Raw genomic sequence first — 18487 nt, 5'->3', positions numbered from 1 at the left:
GTATCTGCATTTATAATCAGGGCAGTTATTTACAATATTGCACAATAAAATGTTGATTTCAAAAGCAACAAGCAAATCTCAGAACACTGAAAGTAAAGGGACTGTTTAATTGTCTGCTCTTTTAGAGTATAAAAATATTTGACAAACAGAGCATAACAGAAGTCTTAATAACATAGGTCAAAGAGAACAGAAAAGGATTAGCTAGTGCAGAAAATTACCCAGGTACAAGATCTTGAAAAGCAATGTACAGATTACATGGGGAACAAGTTTCTGAGACAGAGCTCATGATTACAAAGTACAATTCATTTTATTATAAGAAAGTGCTGCACCATCTTTCTAGTTTGAACAAACTTTTCCTGTTCATTTGATTAGTGGAGTCTCAGGAGAGGTCTTCCCAGTACTAGCATGAACACAGCTAACCAACCTGACCACATTCTCTCAGTCAGTCTGCTGAAAACAGACAGCAATTTGTGTAGTATTTCATTCTTAGAATGCCCTGAGAGGAAGCTCCAGGGGACAGGGAGGTGTGTGTGGGGGACAGAGATAAGTCAAAGAAGTTTGTCAATGGTCACATTATTTTGAACATAGGGACTTGCTAGAATGGGGGAAGCTTACTTCCAGGAGATTATCATGTAATTTTCCAAAACGATTTTTAAATGGTGCCATGACACATCATCATCAATATTCAAAGGGGACAGAACCCAGATAGTTTCAATATGCTAGATAATAGGAAAAACCAAAAATTAACAAACATATCAGTCTTACAACAACACTGAAAAAGGGAGTTTGACCCAATATAAAGTGGACATTGCTTTGTGAAAAAGATGAAGTTTGACAGACAGAGGAATTCTCTTACCTAATATTGATGAAATGTGATTGAATTGTTACTGAGTTGAAAGGAAGGGGGAAAGAGTGGAAAAGACACACAAAAAAGATATACAGCTAAAGACACTAGTAGAAAAACTCACTCTTGTGATCTGGGCTCCCAAATTAGAAGGTTTTGCTTTCAATACATCAGCTGAAAATGTCACATCACAAAGAAAAAAAAGGAAAAAATAAAACAAGAGTGGAAGAGAAAAAAATAAAAGCAAGCATTACTACACAGGCTCTCTCAGTGAATCTGTAAGCTATTATAGTGAACACAGAAGGATGGACCCATCATCTCTATACAGTGGGGGTGAGGGTAAGACCAAGCACCTAAACAACATGCACACCCAACACATGCACACACACAAAACACTGACTAAAAATCCCACCCTGAGTAATGAGACTACCTGTATTTTTTTTAATAGATAATTAAGAATATACATTGCTGCTTCAAGTGGTCAACCTTTTTTTTTTTTTTAAATCACCTGTGTTTATAGAAGTTCAAGTCATCAACAATTGGGAAAATAATTTCACAGCCTAGCTGCCAAGATTTTGGAACTTTTTAATCCATTTAAAAGTAATAGTTGTGGATTGTGACTAGCTGTTTTCAATAAAGACAAATGACATAATTTCCTCCCTTTAAGAGGATCAAGACAAAGTGACAGGGGAGCAGTAGAATGTTTATGTGCCTGTTTCAAACCCTCCAACTTAATTTTTAGCTTTTTCTCTTCTCCAGCTATGCCACTGGCTTTCTAGCCACAGATTTAAAGGGGACCTATTATCTTTCATCTGACACTTTCCCTGTGATCAAATAGAGCTGAAAAGTTTCTCTGCTCAAGTCATTTCCTTTACCACCTTTCACATCTTTTCCTCTTGGGAAGGCATTTACTGATTATATGATGCTCAAGAAAAAAAGTCATAAAATGCTACTACTGAACACTCTCTGGAGGATTCCGTTTTCCTAGGTTCCTTATTCCTACTAACCTCAATTAGACTGCCTGTCCACTGGAATCATGTCTATACAGTGCTAAATATATTGTGTGTAATCAAAAGAAGTTTGATTATAGTACCAAGTTTGAAAGGGATGGACAGCTAGGAAAGGAGAGGGGAATGAGAAGAAAATAGAAGAGTGGACAGAGGGAGAAAGAAACATATTGTGATACAGATATGATCATGCCTAGGAGAACTAGGGGCTACAGAAGCTAACTTAGCATTTTGTATTATGGAGTCAATTTTGGAAACTTTTTGCTTCCACTTTTAACTGAACATAGCCTTAAAAGAAGACAATCAACCTGTTAAGAGGAGGTAAAACACTTATTTGGGGCTAGAAATGTAAAAATTTGTTTTTCAAAACCCAAAATCAGTGTAATTGACTTTTACCTCTCAGTAATAGTGTGACAAGATTAAATGGTAGCAGAGAAATTTAGTTTCTTCATTTGACCAACTTTCTGGATTTTACATATAGGTAGTTCTTAAATAGGTAATGGCCTCCTAGCTGTTTCTACCACGAATAAAAACTATGAGCACAAAACTCTGAGGATTTCATGGCTAATTCTTCTCCATTTAGTTGTGAAAGGATGATTAGAACAACAACAAAAATGTATAATCTTCAGTCCTTCCCTGGGAAGGCAGCTGTACACCCATGAGCAAGTAATGTTTCTCTAATTATTTAAATGGGGCAGCTAGGTGGTGCAGTGGATTGAGCACCAGAGCAGGAGTCAGGAGGACCCGAGTTCAAATCTCACCTCAGACACTTGACACTAGCTGTGTGACCCTGAGCAAGTCACTTAACCCCAAGTGCCTCATCCTGGGTCATCTCCAGTCATCCTGATGAATATCTGGTCACTGGATTCAGATGGCTCTGGAGGAGAAGTGAGACTGGTGACCTGCACAGCTCTCACTCACTCAAAACAAGGTCAAATGCAAGTCATGTCATCATTTCTCTGATGGCATGGTCTTCTTTGGCAATGAAGGACAAACACACACACAGCTATTTCTGCAAAAGATGCAACTTAAGTTGCCATACTCCTTCCACAATGCTTGTGCAGTAGCCTGTTTCCCACAACTAAAATGAGAGTCAAAATCTCAAAGGTATAATTGGAAGGGCCATAATTTCACTCTGATCCCATTAAAGTCTGTGTTGAGACTTTCCTAAACCTGGGTTTTCTTTCCTTTCCCCCTCAAAATGAAGTCCAACATAACTTCAAGATGTGGATGTTCTGAAAACAACAGGAAAATGGAGAAACAGGACCAAAGACCATTAAATTTTCAAGAAAATGTCAGTGAGGGGGTGGATAAGTAATCTTCATGGGTCTTGAAAAAGCAAATGGATTATCATCTGTCTAGGATGGTTTAAAACAAAGCTACTTGAAAAGTCATCTGGTTCCACCCTTATTTGCAAAACATCAACATTAAGTTTCAACTTGAACTTTAAGGACCTAATGTGCTCCTCAAAAAGTTCAATATATTTTATTATATCCAACAACACTGATGTAAAATGACACCCACCATCCTGTCCCACAGGAAACCTTACAATGTCCTACACTGAAAAAAAAGTCATTCAGTTCTTATTTTTTTGAAGTTATTCTCTCTCTAGTTAGTGCAGAGGGTTCATTTATAAAGAAAACAAAACAAATGCAAAGAAAACAAAACATTTCCAATTCTCTCTAATACGGGACCAGAAGGGATGAAATGGCATAGGTTAATACCTCAGACATCATTTATAAAAATACCATCATTGGCAATAAAAGGAGCCTTGTTGCCATCAAGGTACAAAGCCTTTATTCACAGTCAGTGTAGTTTCACTCAAAACTGTTTCTTAATTAATACTGTAAACACACATTCCTGTAATTTCTATTTTTCTCCTAATCCTGGAGTTCAAATTATTTGGTAGAATTGAATCCTCAAGAGAGGTGAGAGGAGCAGTAAGCAACCTATTTACTCAGAAAAGAGATGTGATATTGGGGAGGTGACAAAAATAACAGATGTGGCTTCAATCTACAGCAATCTGCCAGGAAGGGCTAACTCATCTTTATATCACTCATAAGGATTCAACTTAAGAATACAGGTTGGAACAGAATTTACTCCCTAGAAATGCTATCTATGCTTATAACTGACCCCAAAGTAACATAATCTCAAATTCGAATACAATTCCAAAAAATGCTTCCTGAGGTTATTTATATATTTGCTTATTTAAAAAAAACAAAAACAAAACTATTTTTAAAGTCTCTTGTTACTAAAACATGTTACTAAAATGCACTAAACCGTACCACGTTACTGGCCAAAACACATTTTGATTCAATAAAGTGACCACAAGGAGACACTTCCTTCCCTGAATATTATGAGATACCTGAGGATTCTGTTTTTCTGACAAATCAACAGCTTATTTCTAAGATGTATAAATCCAACGTCAAATGGAAGGAGCTTCCGAACCCAATGACATGTTACAATTCAGTGTCACTCAAATGGCTATAGAAACTCAAATTAAATTCTCCAACTAGATTTAATCCTCCTCTAATAGGAGGAGATCCTCATCAACCACCTGGCACTTTGTATCAACATAACTAAGGCTCTTTAGGCTACTCAGTAACCAAAAAGAATCTAAGATAAAGTCAGAGAGAATACTGTATAAGCAGAAAAATGTCTCCATATACAAATATGGAACCCTGACACCTGATAACAAAGGTAAAAATTCTGGCTTCTATTACTTCTATTCTTCAGTGTGTGTAACTGCCAGTAAAATTATTTTTATCTCCCAAAGCCAAAGTTTCCTGAGCTCAGGCAGATACTCAAACGGGACACACAGTGAGACCAAGGTCCTTAGGCAATTCTTCCCATTCAAGTCAGCATTTATTAAGTGTCCACTACATGTCAAGCACTGAAGGTATAAAAACAAAAACTAAATAGTTTCTGCCCTAAAGGAGTTTGCATTTCACTGGGGAAAATATGACAGCATAAACTAGACAAAAAAACCAAATAGATCATGCTTAGAATGGAAACATAATGGTAGATTTTAATATCCAGCATTCACATGAAATTTGCAAAAATACATTACATAAAATTTCTCACGGAAGTGAGCTTTACAACATCCTTGTAAAGTAGGTTCTACAAAGTATTATCACCACTTTACCAAAGAAGAAACTGAGATTCAGAGAGGTTACTAAGAAACTTTCCCACAGCCACATAAGTAGTTAGGTCAAAGTTAGAATTTGAACTCTGGTCTAATGCCAGGCCCAGCACTCTATCCACTAACTAAACAATATTGTCTCTCATGAACCCTAGGTTTCTAGAAAAGCAGATTTTAAAAGGTTTCAGAGAGGACACATAGGTTCTACAAGACAAGTCAGCTCAATAGAAGGATGGGAAACTCTTGAGAATAAAATTCTCAGGGCACAAAGAAGGGCTTAAAGAGAAAAATGTGGATGCAGAGAGTACCTCAAGAAAGATTCTGAAGACATATAAAAGGTAGCTTTCTCTGCCATGGAGAAGGCTCTTGTACTGAAAAGGACTTTTCAGAGAGTACTTAAGATGAGTAGAGAAAACAAAAAACAAGTACCTAGCTATACTTAATGAATGCAATTCACTAGGGTCAGGTAAAACTACAGATACTGAAAGAACTAGCAATGTGATTGTTGAGTCACTGTCAGTGATTTTTGAAAGATTATTAAAAAAATGGGAGAGGTACTGTAGGTTTAAAGAAGGGTAAATGATGTCCTTATTTTTCAAAAAGGGGAGAGAATGAATAGATTATATAGTTTTTAATAAAATACTTGATGAAGTCTCTCATACTATTCCTGTGAAAGAAAAAAGGTGAACCTGATGATTTGATTAAGTAGGAGTGGAATGGCTTATTGGTTAGATTTAAGGAACAGTCATTAATAGTTCCATGCAATTCTGAAGGTCTCTGATAGACAGCTCTTGGGATCCATTTGTGTTTGGCTCTGTGCTGCTATTTAACACTTTTATCTATGATCTGAATAAATATACAGATGGGAAGCTTTTCAATTTTCAAATGCTGCAAAACTGTGAAGGACATTAACTAATGGTTAATCAGGATTTAAAATGATCTTGACAGGCCAGAACACTTGGCCAAATCAAATGAGAATGAATAAGGATAAATATAAAACCGTACACATGGGTTTAAAAAGTCAACATGACAAGTACAACACGGGAAGGCATGGCTAGGTAGTAAGAAACTCATCAGAGAAAATCTCTGGAGAATTTGAGTGGACTGCAAGCTCAATATGAATTAGCAGTACGATGAGGAACAACATGAAAGTGTATCACGTGCACAATATGTGATCATAAGCTTAATTAAAAGGTACACAAAATTATGAAAGTGATAGTACTGTTGTATTTTTCATTAGTGAGACATCTAGAAAGCAGCTTCCCCCCTCCCCCCCCTTTCCTAATCTGGGCTCCACATTTTAGGAAAGAATCCAACAAGGGGGGGGGGGGGGGGTGAAGGGGGAGAGAGAGAGAGAGAGAGGAAGAGAAATATTTATTAAACGCTTAATATGTATATGCCAAGCACTGTTATGAACACTGGGGATACAAAAAAGAAAAGTGACAGTCACTGCTCTCAAGAAACTCATAATCTAATTGTATGAGAAAAGGATATATACAGGAGAGCTCATTTTCAAGACATATGGAAAAGAATGGAAGTCCTAAGGGTTCAACAGTGGCACAGAAAGCAAGGTCTAGGACTCCTAGGACTCCTTGTTTGTGGGCTTGGACTGCACAGTGACAAGGCAAGTGTTAAAGGTCCAGTGGCCCTTTCTCTTCTCATTAGAATTATAGTTAATTATTAATAGTTCATTCAAGAAAGTGTCTGCTATGTAAGGGCATATGGTCTGAAAGAAGCAGAGATTCTAGATTTCCTTCCATAGGGGTGGAGTCCAAACAAGAGAGAGAAGCAGGTATCGGTAGAAAGGCTGGGGGAAACGTTCCTTACTGGCAATGATCTTCTTCTTCTATACCCTTACCTCCCAAACACCCAAGACAGGGGGTGGAAATGGGCATGTGGGAAGTAGAAGTATCTAAAGGAAGACAGTCAGGAAGATAAAAGGTCTTAAGATCATGCCAGATGAGGAACGAAGGAATTATGGATATTTAAGCCTGAACACTTTAGAGTGATATGATTATTGTTGTTATTCAGTTCTGTCCAACTCTTTGTAACCCCCATTTTGGGGTTTTCTTGGCAAAGGTACTAGAGCAGTCTGCCATTGCCTTTTCCAGTTCATTTCACAGATAAGGAAATGGAAGCAAACAAGGTGGAGTGACTTGCTTAGCCTCACACAGCTAGTAAGTATCTGAAGCCAGATTTGAACCTGGAAGAGAAGTCTTTCTGGCTCCAGGCCTGGCACTCTAGCCACTGCACCACCTAGGACTCAAGAGGGATATGTTAGCTATCTTCAAATAATATGAAATAAAATCTCTGCTCTCCTTATGCCAAAGGGTAGAACTGCAAGTAATGGGTAGGAAGCTGAAGAAGCTGATTAAGGTTTGATATAAGAAAAAAACTGAAAGTGACATTCAAAAGTGTAACAAGTTGCTCTGGGAGGTGGCAGGTTCCTCCACAGTGCTGGTCTTCAAGCAAAGGCTAGATGACCATTGTTGGTTACAAGGCATGAATGAACTGGGAATAAGAACTGTTTATTATATTTGTATCCCCAGCATCTAGAACTTATAAGATTGCTTAATAAATACTTGTTGACCGACTGAAAGAAAAACCATTTATTAAGCACTGGGGATATAGGAAGAAAAGCAGGAGTCTTGTTCTCAAGAATTTCGGGTGAGACAATAAATTCTTGTTTAGGAACAGGTCTCATAATGTGATTCTGAAATAAGCCAAGGAAACCATAAGAAGATAGATTGTATGTAGTATAGGAGATTCAGAGGGAAGGGTCACTCAGATAATTAACTTCTGGTCTATTTCACCTCCAAGATAGGTTTCAGGTAAGCAAACAGGTATAGGTTATTCTGACTAGTAAACAATTTCTTATGTGGCTACCAAGAAAATAACAGCAGAGTTGATCTGAGAACAAAACCTTCCAACTTTGAAAAAATAAGAGGGGCTCTAAGAAAATAAATGTATTATTTCTACAGAAAGCAAATCAGAGACTGGGATATGCTACTTCCTCACAATGATGATGGGAAAAATTATGGCTACAGCTATGTTTAAGCTGGATAGACATAGGATAGAAATATGTGCTTACAACTTCTATTAATAATTCAGCAAACAGAACAAACACAGGTTTTGGCAAAATTGGTCTTTTGTATTCTCAGCTTCCCTTTCTTCCTGATAATACTACTTTCTTCCCTCCAAGTCATTTTCCTTGTTTTTAACTCAAGATCCTTTATCAAAACAGAAAAGAATCTGATGCCAGATATTTAAATCTGCTAATTGATTATACCTTAACAGATTAGGTGAATGAGGCTAAGGGAAGTTAACTGACTAGAACAAAGTGGCAAACTTGGCACCTGAATTCAAATACACTTCTGGCTACATTACACTGTTACTTTTACCAAGTATTTGGGTTTTAGATCTTTCATGACTATTCTTGGAATGAAAAACTTTTACTTTCCTTTAAAGAAATCTGAAGCATCACCAAGCATGTGGAACTATACTGTTTTGGGAAGAAGAGGCTTTACTATTGCAATTGGTACTGCATGATTCTTTTTTTTAAGGTTTAATCCTTTATTTAATCCTCCTGGGGGGCTCAGAGTCAATCTGAGTGCTCCCTTTTCCTAAAAGTGTGACCAATTACCATAGTTTCCTATCTAGAGCAACCTTTGCCCCCCCCACTCCCAAAATCTTGGGGACAAGAGATCTAGAGCCCATCCCACTCCATTTTTCCATGTACTACTACTACTATCCATTGACTCATGTCTCCCTCGTCCCAGTTCACATCAAGGTGGCCATGTGGGCTCCCTATACAGGTGTCCACAGTCACAGGATCTAGAGTTCCTATTGCTTCCAGTGTTTGAACACCAGTATACCAGGTGGAGAATCAAGGGCAGAACCTGAAAGAGCAGAAGAGGCCTCAGATCTAGGGAGGAGGAAAAGAGGTAGTAGTAACAGTAACCACAAGTGATGGGGAATTAGATTCATAGTTTTTGTCTTCATGAGACTGAAACTATGGTGTCTGACAAAAAGCTACTGACACTGATGTTCATTACAGATATGAGAGAACTTATAAAAAGAACTATAAAAAATTTATTCTGCTGTTCAAAAACAACAGTCATAGCCATTTATATTAACTGTTTACTATATCTAATAACTCTGCAACACCATGCATATCACATCTAGATTAATCTATATAAGGTTTATTTTCAATCTTCATTCATTTGCTGCACATGTGGAAAGGTTTACTTACAATCTTCAAAGATTTAAAGAAAGCACAGATGAGTGGTTATAATTCATACTAATTAAAGATGTAATGCTTTGGACAAATCTTTGTTCCCAGTTGAATTAATTTGAATTTATGATGAATACAGACAGCTTATTACTTGTTCATTTAGTTCTGGGTGTCTGGTCCTCAATCTGAGGCAAAACTAAAACATTTTAAAAGAGAGAAGGGGGTCTGGGGAGAGAGATGGGGAGAAAATCTGGGACTCAAAATCTTATGGAAATAAATGCTAAAAACTAAAAAAAATTATAAAAAGAGAAAAAGAGAAGGAATTGATGTAACCAAAATCAATCCTGGCATTATGGAGTAAGAGATGCAGCAATTAGTATAACTCATGATAAAAAGGTCCTCGGTCATACCAGTGTCTTATAGAAGTTCAATAATTGGCCCTTTTTAAGACATGGTATACCCCTTACAGGGGGAGGCCACTTCTTTGAGGTATTCTAATAAGGAAACTTCCAAAATTTGGGATGGGAAAAGTTTGAATTATGTGCAAGGAGTTACAAAGACAAATTTTAAAATGTCTTTAGGTTAAACCCAAAGGCATAATGACACAAGCAACAAAAGAAGCAGCTGGCAGGGACAGTGAATGTCCAAAGCACATCAGCAATAAAGAAGTTTCCTCTCACCAGCATTAGACAAAATTTTATCAAACTAGTACAGGTGGGCTGTCATTAGAACTATTCTCATTCACAATCCCATCATGAGGCATTAGATATGTCCACCATGATACAAGGAAACAAATCAAAACACTGAAATAAAGCACTGAGTATAACTTTAGAATATTAAAATATGAGCTACTCTAACTTAATAAACCATCAAAATTATATCTAGACATCACTGAAAGATTAACCAATACTAGTGCTAATACGTGAAAAATTTTGCTAGAATCATATACATTCTTTAAATACATTTAGCTAATTTTTAGTATGTTAATATTAACCTGTATCAAGCTATCTGATGGAAGCAAAAAAAACAGCTAGACCATAGAACAGAGGTAAGAAGTCAAGACTGCATAAACAAATATCCTAAAGAAGTTGAAGGCAAACTCTTATGAGGAGAATGCAGAGTTTGAGAGCAACCTCTGCTCCTAAACTAGTTGTCTGGGGTTACATTCATTCACCAGCCCACTTCAGGAAGGCTTAGGTTTTCAAGAGAAATTGGCACTTGGAAAGCTGAATAGAAAAAGAAAACTATTTTTCTGTTTCTCCAAGGAGATAGTGGGTATATAGGGTATAACACGGAAATAAGAAGGAAAGGGAAAAAAGTCAAACCCTAGGAAGGTCAGCAAGAATTTACTGATTCACTTACCACACAATGCAGCTCCAGAGAAAGAATCTATCTCCTGTACAGTTGAGGTCCCACTCAACTCATTGTCTTCAGTTATCTGCCTTACACTATTAAAATAAAGTTATCATTTCCCAAGTTTTGACACGTGGTTTCTTCACATTTGATCTTCACTGTAAAATCTTTTTAGGGAGTGAATTGTAAGGTCCAAAATACTGTCCTCTGCCATGCTGAAGCTTAAAGAGCTTAAATGAAATAACAATGAAACTGTTATTTCATAACATAATGGGGATCGTAGTGCTCTAACTTCCTAGTAGTGGCAAGTACCTCCCAAAACCCAAATGTCACTTCTCACCCTGCTGATTACTACCATGTCACATGAGAAAAAGACTTGGAGTCTGTCTTTAGGACTTCATTTGATCTGATTTAGATCCAATTATCATCAATATATCTGTTTTACTAATCCCATAAACACCAAATATATAGACAATATTGTGCTTGAAGTATGTTTGGAAAGAGGCAGATATTTTGCTATTGGCAAGCTATTCTGAATATCTAATCAGTGAAGAAGATAACTTCAACTTCAGAGCTACCATTTATGCCATTAAGTCCCGATGAAGAAGTTCAAAATGGTGGTTTCCCTCAGCAAAATAAGAACCCCAGGAAATTAGTATGTCTATATTCCTCTTGTTCCACACACCTGCCAACTATAAGTTAATAGTTTGTACAATAAAGTATCCACAAATTTTTTCAGTCACTAATAATTACTGAGAAACTATTATATAGAACACTATTAGGTACTGAATCAATTGGCCATGACTTTCTATAATATTGTCAGAGACAACGAAAAGTAAATTCAGCTACTGTTAACGAGAATGATGATATAACAACTAATACTATGAATAACAACCAGAAGGGAAAACTGGTTTTGGTAGCTGCTACAGACTAGTCTCATGAAAGAAAGGCCTTTCAGTTCTTTACAGCTAGAAAAACCACAACTCAAGCTAAGATAGAGCCTATAACCTAAGATTCTGAAAAGGAATTTTTTCTTTTCAGAAATATGGGTTGTGTTTCCTATTCTTATACTGGAGTCATGACAACAGAACAGCGGTCTAGGTTGGTAGGCTGAAGGCATCTTTTCCCAAATAGACGACTGCTGTGCTATATAATGTAGCTACATAAAATCTGTTGTTGTTGAAGCTGCTCTAAGGGTTAGCAGAAGAAGTGCTGGTGTGGAAGGAAAATCAAATCTAAGACAATGAAGTCTAATTCAGCAAAACTACAAGAGATGATCCATAAGGGGGTAAGAAAATTGATTCTGCTGGGCCAAAAAGGGAATAGGGTGAGTTGAAGGAATGGATAGCTTTTAAAAAAGCTGTTCATTTGGAAAAGTTTATTTTAAAAAATTGGATACTACCCCAGATGGGACTGGTGGGAATGTGTGTGAAGAATACAGACATGAAATTATTGGGTAGAGGTTAGGGAAATTTTTAGTAGCCAAAATAGTATAGGATAAGAAGGTGGGGGATAATTAAGATGAATAATTTTAAGGCAGAACAACTGCCACAAAGAGGTATCTTAGGCTGAAAATGAAGAGGGTATTTTAAAATGATTCCTAATGTTATTTGTGGTTTTTTGCCACTTTAGCAGGGGTTGAAAACACATGTTGAATTTCATTGATCACAGTAAAAAATACACTAATCATCTGTCCAATTTGGTTTTTGGATTCCTAAAAATGATAGAAAATGTTTTCTCATTTGATTTAAAATATTTGTAGAATGAATAAATCTGGGAAGTCAAGTGAGACAAGAAAAGAGAGAGATGATAGTTTCATTTCAATTACAACTCTGCCTTTCTAGCCAAGCATGTGAAATATACTCGAATTTATAAGTCACAAAAGCTTTATTGATTTCTTCAGGACACAACCAAGAGCATCATTGGAAAACTCAAGAATTCAATAAAGTATCACTATAACACAACATCAGGATGCTAAAATAGTTATTGTATCCCATAAGCTTTTGCATCTGTAAAAGATAAATTGTTTCTCAAAAATTAAACATTTCTGCTGTAAATTATTTTAACTAGCTAAAATAAGAAAAATTAGTAACAGAGGAGGATTCTGAGGGCAACATATAAATAAAATGTTCACAATTTTAATAAAAAGTTGAAGTAATGTGATCAGCATTCACTGTAAGAAAGAGATTATTCAAGCTAACAGAAAGGACTGTACTGAGACTGCCCATTCCAGCAAAGGCCATTCAGCTAATATCCTTCTTAATGATTTATTAGTTTTCAATGATGAAAACCTGGAAGATGTAATTAGAGCCACCATATGGCTACATGCATTTATCTACTGGCTCAGATTCACAACAATCCTGTGTGCCTTCTAGAATGGTAAGACAAGGTTTTAATGATGCTGGAACAAGAAGAGTTTCAAGAGATGCAAATTTTGTAGGCATTGCATCATCAAAGAAAAACAGCTACTGTTCATTAGAATGATGATATGACTAAAACTATGAATAACAACCTATTAATAAGAAGGTTTACTATTAAGAAGGTTATTTATCTGTGATGTACTGACATTAAAATTTCTTGAAGGAATTCAAAATGCTGTGAAGAGATGAGCTAAGGAAAACAAGTTATACCAGAGCCCCACAAATTTCTGTTACAATGTTGCTATTTCCAGATTCAATTGTTTACCAAATACCAGTCCAAAGATCAATGATTTCAGTAAAAGAGAGTAGCATTGCTTAAATGATAGAACAAAAAGAAATAACTCTTATGGTGTACCTGACAGCATGAAAAAGCCAAAATGAGTAAAAACTAAGGTAAGTATAACATATAAATCTACTTATTAACTAAATGTTCTAGATTAGTACGTCAGGTTGCTGAATCACATTTTCCTTAGATTTCTTCTAGTACAAAATGGAGTAGGACTAGGTACCCTGTTCAAAAGACTTCTATACCGATTTTTTAAAAAATTTAGCCTTTCTAAATGTTTCCCCTGCCATTTCTATAATGACACAGACTCTCTTAAAGGAATTCTTATCAAACTGGAAAAACATATTCTTAAAATTCTAAAAATATCTTACGTGGTAAAACAGTAAGAAACAACTGAAGACTATCTTTCCTTTTCAATGATAAGACTGCAACAAATAAAGTAGTGAACCTGAAAATAAGTAGATGAATAACAGCATTTGTTATTACATACCTCACCTTTCCTTCTGTGAAGGGCAATTTGGAGGGGATGTGAACTGTCTGTGTACTACTGCTTAGAACTGATTTACCCTACTTCTTTGAATAAAATCATGATGATGATATGTTGAAAGAAATGACCAAAGATGTTAGGTTCAAAATGTGTTTAAGAACAAATAAGTATTGTTAATAATCTGGTTAAATCCATGGTGGGTGAGTGTCAGGTAAAGTCTCCCATAGATGACCAAATCCATGTTTATTATACCACAGGTAAAAGGTAAAAAAAAACCCAAATCACACATGCCAGCTGAGCAAATCAACCCATCTCTTACTAGAAGTAAAATTTCAATAGCCAAAGTCTGTTTTTTAAAATTTCCATTGACTTTCATGGCTGGAAGACCAACAAGAATGAAATCTTGCCAATTCCAAAGCCCAAAGAAATATTGGTTGAACAGGTGCAACTTCTTTAGAAGGCTCATAAATCTTACAAATTTAACAAGCTCCATAACTGTGAACTGAACACTCTGCTAGCATATTCTGCCAAAGTCACCCAATTCTTGGTGATCAGATGGTTCCCAATTCTTTATCCAGACAGGACCTTGCTGTGAGATTGAAGGTTTGTTTCCCTTCCAAAGTTTCACCTAGGGAAATTACTGTTTTCTTCTTTAACCTCCTGCTTTCTACATGAGGCAGGAAGATGTCCCCAAGTTACCTTTCCATACTAATAAAAAAAAGATGGTAAAGATATCTTAATTCATCCTTTTACAAATATGTCAAAATGTTCCACCACTATTCTTTTCAAGTAAAGTGGCTGGTTATGACCAAGTATTAATTTGTATTTTCCTTAACAATATTTATCTGATGAAAACCTAAAAATCTATGAAATTCATAGCAATTCTTTTCACTTCAAATCTAGAGGGGATATGAGTGTCAGGACTGTTTCCATAAGAAAAATATATACCATGTTAGTCACAAAGTTTCAGACCCCACTGTTGGCAAATAGATATGGGTCTTCCATGTCTACCAAATATTTCTTTTAAATTTCATCTGAAAATACAGCAGTTAGTACTACACAAACATGTCAAAGGCAAAATTTCCAAATGAATGTGTGTATAAAGGTACAATTCTGGAAATGGGAAATCACAATCAAGAGCATCCAAAAATGAATCCTAGAATGGAAGGAAATGAAATAGGTGGGTAGGGGAAAGTTCAACTGATAAAAATATAAAACAAGAATGCAAAGGAGAAGGTATTAAAACCAGAAACTAGTGGTTCCTATAGTTAACTCTTTCCCACCTGTTTATGTGCATGATCATAGGAGTTGATGTGGTTGTCGAACTCCTGGTGTTTCTGATATTGCTTATCACACAGTTCACAGTAAAAGTTAGCTCGAAGGTCTTCTAGGGCTTTGGCAATGGCCTTTTCTTTATCAACATAATCCTATAATAAGAATAAAAATCAAAGAGATTAAACTTAAATCAAAAAGAACACAACTAAAAAGGGAAATGTCTATTCATCAACACCATGGATGCCCCCTCAAAAGCTCACTTAAGAACAATTAGGCAATATAAAATCTGTACAACTGAATCAGCACACATCTTCATATAAACTGTTGTTCAAACATGATTCAAAATGATATGCCTACCACCTCAGAGAGGAGGCATTATTACAAAGTCCACAATTTTAAGAACAGGTGACTAAGGCCCCATAGCTAAAGGCTATCCAGCTTTAGTAAGGTATTTGGTTAATAAATAAAACTTCTGATTAAAAAAGTGAGTCTGGCAACCCAAGATCACTTCAGGAAAAGTAGTTTACATTTCCCAATCACATTCCAGGAAGCTAATCCATGTAAACCACAAACCAAAGAGTTTTCAGTCATGAAGGATCCTGTTAGTTCTCATGAATTTTTTGCAAAGAAGGAATTCCTATGATGTAAACTACAGTTGACTACAAGGAATCTGTAAACTGAAGCAGTTTTGAACTCAATACTGGACTTGTGTAACATAATGAACGTGGTACAAAGGAGAGGACATATGCTCTATATTCCTTTCTTTCCTATTCTGACACAATATTTAAAGTATGCCTTCTAAAGAGGGGAAAAAACACACTTACTTAATGTGACTTACATTTCTAAGTCATGATATCTTAAAATAGGTGAGAACAAGTCTCAACCAATCAAAATATCACAGACTATATATGAAAAATCTTTGAATATCATTTGATGAAGAGAAATGATGATATAGAAGACTTTTTCAACTGGCTATGGGATTTTATCACGTCTTCTGAATACCATATAAAAGCTCTGAGTTATCTAGAATAGGAGGCTTTTCCAGAAATTGGAGCACATGGCTTTCCAGTATACCTCTAACTGTCGCAAGGTGGGAAGGAAGTCTCAGTTATAGTGAAGTCTCCTCCTCCCCTTTTCCCAAAGGACCTCCCAGTTTTCAAGGGTCTGAAGAATGTTGGGACTTGGCAGCTGTGTCCTAAAAGACATCCTAGGAGTAGTCACCCTGTTTCTTGAAAAGGCAGGTCACAATTGATCAGTAGCTGATTACTAGCCAGTGTGTCATCCATGTCCCTGGCTTCTGCAATCCTGACTTCCCTGGTTTATCTTCCATTCTGTGTCTTTTTTCAGGCAAACAACTGATCGCTGGCATTTCAGCTGTTCAATGACATTCAACTCTTTGTGACCCTGTGGACCACTGAATATAATTACTGTCCATGGGGTTTTCTTGGCAAGAATACTGAAGTGCTTTGCCACTTTCTTTTCCAGTGGATTAAAGCAAACAAAGGTTAAGTGATTTGCCCAAGATCACACAGGTAGTTGAGTATCTAAGGTAAAACTTGATCTCAGATCTTTCTAACTCTAGGCCCAACACTGCGTATCCACTAGCTGCCCAATTATATAAGAGTAATGAGGGGGTTGGAAAAGGATAAATTGTTACTTGACAGTAGTACTATAAAAATGCTTAATTTAGATAGGAATGAAACACTTTGTCAGTGGTACTTCCCTCCCACAATAAGCACTTAACTGACTCTTTGATTAAAATTTTCAATAGTTAGAACTGTCTTTTCCATATTCAAATTTTCCCACAAAAATTATACACACAGTTAATGTGAAATGAGTTGGGACTTGAATTTCTTGTAATTCTCTCTTTATGAGCTTCAGTTTTCCTGATATTTAATTGGATTCATCTAATTCAAAATTTGTGATAACTGAAAAAAGTAAAAGCTGAGAATACTCTTCCTGACTTTTAGGGTTTTACTTTTAAGGGAAAACCAGCTAAGCTCCCATGGTAGTTTTTTCTAAAAGATGTATCTGAGATATGGCATGGCTGAGGGAAAGCTGGCTGCAGGATCAGGATCAGATACCTTAAATCTAACAGTATACATGACTTCTCAGGGGCACAAGCAATTCCCTAAGGCTCTAAGTGGCAAATACGGTACTGCCCAAGCACCAGTAGAGGGAGCTTCTTCACTAGGACTTCCCTACACCAACAAAATCAAGGTGTGGTAAAACAAATAAAACAAAACAAAAAAGTAACAATAAAGAATACTTAAAATAAGGCCAAAGAAATTAGAATGCTTTCAAAATGAGTTGCAAACCTGAGTTGAGCCAACTATTCCTATAATATATTACAAAATTTGCGTTAACACCACTGAATGGGCACTAGATTTTAGTTCCAAGTGGAGAATTGAATACAACCAAGCTGCAAGTATGTTGCTGCAGGTGAGCTACCCTCAGCACCAACCTCCTCCCTGAGAACATCTGCTTTATTCAGCTAGCCTTTTACTTAATAAATAATATCACATGTAGAGTGGTTAAGACCTATGTTTGAAATCCGCCTCAGAAACACTTTACCTGTGTCACCCTGGGCAAGTCCCTTAATTTCTATGGACCCGAGTTTCCTTATCCATAAAAGGGAGATAATAGCATGTACCTCACAGGGTTGTTATGGGATCCAAATGAGATAATTAATTGTAAAGCACTCTGAAAACTTTAAAGGTTATTATGTTAACGAACTGTTAATTGTCATTCTTCCTCCTCCTCAGATTCCTGGCAATGGTAGTAGTAGTCAGTTTCTTGAGGTCAACATACACAGACACACACAGGCACACACACACACACAGAGCTTATAGCTATCCAAGTACTTGGCATGGAGCAGGTGCTTAATAAATGCCTTTTGAATTGAATTTACTTCAGAAGTTCTTCTGAAGATGAAATTGAGAAAGAATATAAAAAATAAAAGTGAATATGGGCTTATACTATGATTTATTTTCATAAACACCTAATGATAATGAAGTCTGAAGCTTAAATTGTACTTAAATACCACTTTATAGGCTTTTGTGAGCCAAACGTATATAGAAAACACTTGTTCCTCAGAACAAAGGTATTACTCCTCTTCCCCTTTAAAAACATTTTTGTTGGTATCTTTTGTTTTTATATCAATTGTATTACCCAGAGTATCCTCCCCTGTTCTGCCAGAGAGGTAGTATCTCTTACAACAAAGGGAAAAAGTTCAGCAAAACTAACCCATACATTAACCAAGTTCAACATTAAATTCAGTATTCCACATTCATAGGAAGGTGCTACTTCAAACTTTTTTGTTGTTTTTTTGAAGTAAAAATCTCTGAATGTCCATTTTAAATGTGAGAGTTCTGTCATTGGTGTTTGGCTAGCACAGATTTGAGTCAACATGGATTAAGTACACCATTAAAATCAAAAT

General features: G+C 36.3%; 1 protein-coding gene across 3 annotated transcripts in view; it reads right to left on the bottom strand.

The window, feature by feature from the left end:
• Positions 1-18487, bottom strand: part of GPATCH8 (G-patch domain containing 8) — a 105866-nt gene that overhangs the window by 8459 nt on the left and 78920 nt on the right. For all 3 annotated transcript variants that reach the window (XM_072646014.1, XM_072646016.1, XM_072646015.1), the window contains one exon: positions 15057-15200. In XM_072646014.1, the coding sequence (XP_072502115.1) occupies positions 15057-15200 (144 nt within the window). The remainder of the gene's footprint in view (positions 1-15056; positions 15201-18487) is intronic.

Source organism: Notamacropus eugenii, chromosome 2 (genome assembly GCF_028372415.1).
Source record: "Notamacropus eugenii isolate mMacEug1 chromosome 2, mMacEug1.pri_v2, whole genome shotgun sequence".
In the NCBI taxonomy this organism is placed as follows: Eukaryota; Metazoa; Chordata; class Mammalia; order Diprotodontia; family Macropodidae; genus Notamacropus; species Notamacropus eugenii.
The sequence above is the reverse complement of the archived record's forward strand: the minus strand, read 5'-3'. Positions and strand labels throughout refer to the sequence as shown.